Source organism: Montipora foliosa, chromosome 2 (assembly GCF_036669935.1).
Source record: "Montipora foliosa isolate CH-2021 chromosome 2, ASM3666993v2, whole genome shotgun sequence".
Taxonomy (NCBI): Eukaryota; Metazoa; Cnidaria; class Anthozoa; order Scleractinia; family Acroporidae; genus Montipora; species Montipora foliosa.
Window position 1 is genome coordinate 26,145,059 of NC_090870.1, and position 5,000 is coordinate 26,150,058.

At 39.3% G+C, this 5,000-nt stretch overlaps 1 protein-coding gene across 1 annotated transcript in view; it reads left to right on the forward strand.

The window, feature by feature from the left end:
• Nucleotides 1–5,000, forward strand: part of LOC137992744 (uncharacterized) — a 67,660-nt gene that overhangs the window by 14,120 nt on the left and 48,540 nt on the right. The window contains exons 5-8 of the mRNA XM_068838242.1: nucleotides 537–745; nucleotides 2,294–2,513; nucleotides 2,881–3,128; nucleotides 4,503–4,662. Of these exons, the coding sequence (XP_068694343.1) occupies nucleotides 537–745; nucleotides 2,294–2,513; nucleotides 2,881–3,128; nucleotides 4,503–4,662 (837 nt within the window). The remainder of the gene's footprint in view (nucleotides 1–536; nucleotides 746–2,293; nucleotides 2,514–2,880; nucleotides 3,129–4,502; nucleotides 4,663–5,000) is intronic.

A 5,000-nucleotide genomic window follows, 5' to 3' on the forward strand; every position in this document is an offset into this window, starting at 1 on the left:
TACCTGCTGTTTTTTGCTTGATTTGCAAGCATGCATGCAAATCGTTCACCGGGTAAAGTTCGACGGGTAATGTTTCCTTGCAATCAGGTCCGACCCACTTTGGGCAAAATTTGGGATGAGATATCTAAACTTTGCAGATGCTTGAAACACTTTTTTAGCATTTTCCAACTGGTCTCTTCCTTTTGTCTCAGTGAACGAAAAATTCGGACTTTTTGACCCTAACAATCGAGCCCAACTGTCTCGCGAAAATGAAAAGGAAGTGCAAAATGGTACCATTGAAAATTCCCAGTAAGTCCTACATTTTAGAAAAGCAGACTTCCTCCAGAGGTTTGCCAACAGTCTTAATAACGTTCTCTAAGTTACAGTTCCAGTTGATCTAAACTGAGTTTTTGGCCAAATGGGGGTTGCATTGGACACCCCTCACCCCTCGGTGTGCTTGAGCGTCTTGTACATAGCTAGTGTTGTAATTTCTTTGATTACCGGAGACCGACAATTGATTTTAAACAACTTATGCTTATGATGTCCTTGTTGGTTAGGCCCTGGCGGTGAGTGGAGTATTGAAAATGCTTCGAGGAAGCTTTTAGAGGGAACTGAGTGGAGAACGTTATTTAGAGGAGGAGTCAACCTAGATGAGAAATTTGTGGAACAGCATTTGTGCAATCAATCCCTTCCCGAATATGAAGACGTTCAATCAAGATACGATTTCACATTTCGAAAGCCGAATGGGGGTCAATTAACTTTCAAGGTGAGGCCATGAGCCCATTACCGGGACTATGAGCAGGAATCCACAAGGAAATCACACCAAAAACAGCAAAATGCATATGGAACGAGAGACGCTCACAAATGGTGGATGATTTCCAAGAGGCTTTTCAAAAACTAATTAATACCAGGTCTGTGACTCTTTCACAGATCGAAGCATATCAGCCAATATCAAAAATACCATAACACTCTTTGTTTGTCCCTCAAAAATTTTGCATAACCATTGTTTTTATTTTCTCTTGGGATTTATAATGGTCCTAAATGAAACTGGAAACAGTGCTCGTGCAAAACTTTGGAGGGAAAAATAAAGAGTATTATGGTATTTTTGATATTGGCTAATTGTAGACGAGGGTTTAGATTTAGGTTGACCATTCAAAATACCAGGTCTGTAACGCTGTATTTTCACAGATCGAAGCTTTTTAGACGAGGTTTTAAGGGTTTAGAGTTAGGATGACCATTCAAAATCTCAAAGTAAAAATAAAATGCTATGTAAGGACAAGAGAGTATGAAGGTAAGAGAGGTAATCTCTCATATTGGCTCTATTCCCATCGTAATCCCTCTTAAGTTATTTTTAGATCTCCTGCGAGATCCGGTATTTGCACAAGGGTTAGCTGATAGCCAATCATATGTCCCCATTTTTACCAATGTTGCATGACAGCTGAGCGAATTCTCACGCAGTGATTCGCGTCGTTCGCGAAAATGGGGACATATGATTGGCTATGAGTTAACCCTCGTGGGAATACCGGATCTCGCAGGAGATCTAAAAATAACTTAAGAAGTATTACGATGGGAATAGGGCCAATGTGAGGGACTACCTCGCTTACCTGGTAAGGTCTGCGTACACAGGAAAATCGATTTAACTGTGAAAATGCCGGTACACAAATATATGGAATTTGTACGCTTCTAGCAAGGCAAATAACAAGTTATGTAGCCTATGTCAGCTGTCCATCAACCAATTACCAATAATTGCTTGGCAGTATGAGTTGCCTAGAAATATCTCATCATCATATTGGAGTCGCGGTAGCCGAATTGTTAGCGTGCTGGAGTCGGGGTCAAGTGACTTCGGGGTTGCTTTGTTGTACATTAATAAAATAGGCAATGGTCCAGATAATTGCGAGGATCACTTCTTTCTTACGTCTGCAAGCCGCACTTCAAATATATATCAATGTAATTCAGACTGATTTCGATACTTTTGTGTTTAGAGTATTGTTTGGTTCGTAAGTTTCTTGTAGGATTATCGGGATACCATTGATGGACAGTATACAGTTACGAGAAAAAAAAGGCACTTCCTCCTGTTGTTTCTTCAGATGAAGTGTTTTAACATGTTTGTTTGTTTGGTTGTTATTGGCTATACAACTACAGGAAAGTTCATCCAAAACTAGGCCAAGTGCTGGTTACTCCCTCATACATTTGCTGTTTCTCAGTAGATAACAAGTCGGGTGCATTATGGAGGCTTACCATCGTTTTACAGTATAATGAAGTGGGTTGTACTTAAAGTGAGCGCTGTAGATTGGACTGGTCTTTTCTCTTTCAGGTATGTGTCATGAAGAAGAATGTTGGAAAAACGTTGGAAAGTATAAAAATCCCTTCTACTGACCTAAAGAACATTTTGGATGAGGTATGCTTTGAGGACCAATTTACGAGATCTCGATGCCGTGGATGGTTAATTTTACCACCTCAAAGATATCTGCGAGCAGACATCTTATTTCCTGGCTGCGAATTTGATTGCAGACTCGCTATTCGTGCACTAGTAGGTATGTGAAGTATATTGATAAAACTTTCCCATTGCGTGTACATTGCCGTCGAACCTCAACATCATATCTATGCGGAAATATTTGGATGTCATTAAAAGCATTGTATTTAACGGCCACGGGTGCTGCAATCATTATCGATCTATGCACCAAATTTCAGGAGGCGTCTGCTATATCCCGTTCTGGAGGTGAAAAGAGGCGGCCTCTCCCGCTTTACGCAAAGAAAAAAAAACAGCCAGTTTTTAAAAGAAAGCTGTGTGTATTCCTGTTCGCTGAAACTTTGCCTGGCCTCTTTTATTTAATAGGGAAAGCAGACATTTCAATCAAGCTAATGTGTTTATCTGGTTTCGTTACTTTTCCGTGATTTTAGACAGTGGTTTCCACATGAACTTTGTGCCCCAAGACGACGTAAGAAACACTTTGCTGAAGTATCTCTCCAAAGTGACTTTTTCAGATGAAGATGACTTTGGACTTTGTCTTCCAGATGAGAAACTACCAGATGGATTTCAACCGCCGTTTATCCGTTGTTCAAAACGGGCTGTGTATCGCCTCTCGGAAGATTTTTCAATTATTTTCTCAAAGGAGAGTGCGGGCGTGTATGGAAGGGACATCAAAAAGGTGTGATTGTAACCACTTCTTCACGGTAATCTTGATTTCGTTTGGGAAGGGCCATGTTCCTGTTGAGGGTTTTCATTGTAATCCACGCACTTCATAAATTTCACCCCAGGTGATGTTGGGGGTGGGGGAGGGTTGGGGAGGGTTGGGGAGGGTTAAGGGCTAGGGGTAAGGGGAAGTTATGCAATCCACTGAATTGAAACCCTGTTAGAGGCAGAACCCTATAAAGTCATCCAAGAATGAAATTGTCGTTCATCGTGAACACAAAACGTGTGTAAATGAAAAAAATAATTATGAACGTTTTTGCACCTTTTGCCATTCGTTAACAGAGAACAGAAACTGATTTTATTTTGCGTGAATTCAATAACATCTTGGGAAGTTTATATCCATGAATAGATGTTCACGTTAAGTCTTAAATCACCCGTTGGTTCATTTGCGCAATTACCATACTAATGCATCTTTACAAACATCATTTTCAATGTGATTTTCTAGCTTTATAGTAAAGTCTAAGATATTTTTGAAAGAACATTGACACCAATAACACTGTCGTTTACTTGAAAGATAATGCCCACGCTCCTCGGCCTTCTTGAGAGTAAGGACCGAGCGTGTTTTCTTTTTGATCCGATTTAATGCAGCTTTCTATTGTTATAGAAGAAAGAAAGCTTATCATTTGCTAGGTAGTTTTGATAATTAACTGGCTTAGTAACAATTTTGAAGTCCTGTTAGGATTTTGGAGTTTTCACGCATTTGAACATGAATTGCCTATTCTCACGGGGTATGAATTGAGTTTCATTGCATTTTGGGATGGTGGACTATGGTCTTTACCTGTTCCTTCAATGGTGCAACCGTCATGTGAATGCATCTCCAGTATCATCAAATGAATGTCTTTCTCTTTAGTGAAAATTGTGTTTCAAATAACATTAACATCAACGCCCTTTCGCTAAAATTTCAAAATGATCCCATTTTAAACTGTGACCAATTGATGTAACATGGTCCGCGAGAGCCGACGTATTATGACCATTAATTAATGCTTTAAAATATTCAGTTTTTCTGTCATCCAATCGTCTATTAGTTTTTCCGATATAAAAATCATTGCAGTCCCAACAGGCAGCTCTATATAAAATCGTAGCCATTTAACCACGGCTAAGTCTATCTCCTGTAAGGAAAGAAAGATTTAATGCGACGAGTGCTTTGAAAAACCACTCTGTTTTGTTGCTTTCGTAAGACATCATTCGTGTTATAATTAACAACACCTCTGGGGTAACCGTAACTGTCTACTGTAGTTAATTCGCTTTTTCGCTTTTTATCACACCGGTGTTCATATTTATCTAGCATAACCAATCTGTTGGAAGGAGGCAAACATATTTTTCGTTTTAGGGGACCGACTTCCATCTTCATTGCAAAGACTGGGACGAGTCGCTTAACAGTGAAAATTGGGAACCTGAAGAAATAACAAAAAAGCTTCCTGATTTCTTCCGTTTTGTGAAGAAAGTTCAAAGTTCTATCATTCACGAAATGAAACATGAAGGTGCCATAGGTTTGTATTGTAAGTACTGTAAATTAATCATGTTGATCTGGCTGTGGAGTGAAGATAGCTGCTGTTTGGATTCAACAGACTGACTGTTCCAAGGGCCTAACCACTGCATTAAAGAATCGTTGGCTGTGTGTTTTTCATAAAACAAAAATTGTTAGAGGCCAAAGTACTGCCATAACAACGTTTTTATTAAGGTGGCTCAAACCAGTTTCAACACTTGAAAGAAACGTTCTTATTAGAAGGATTGACACTACAACACTTAATCACTTAACAGGATTATTTTGGTACCATATCAAACACCAATTATTGCTGAAAAGATTCAGTCGTTTTTGTAACGTAAA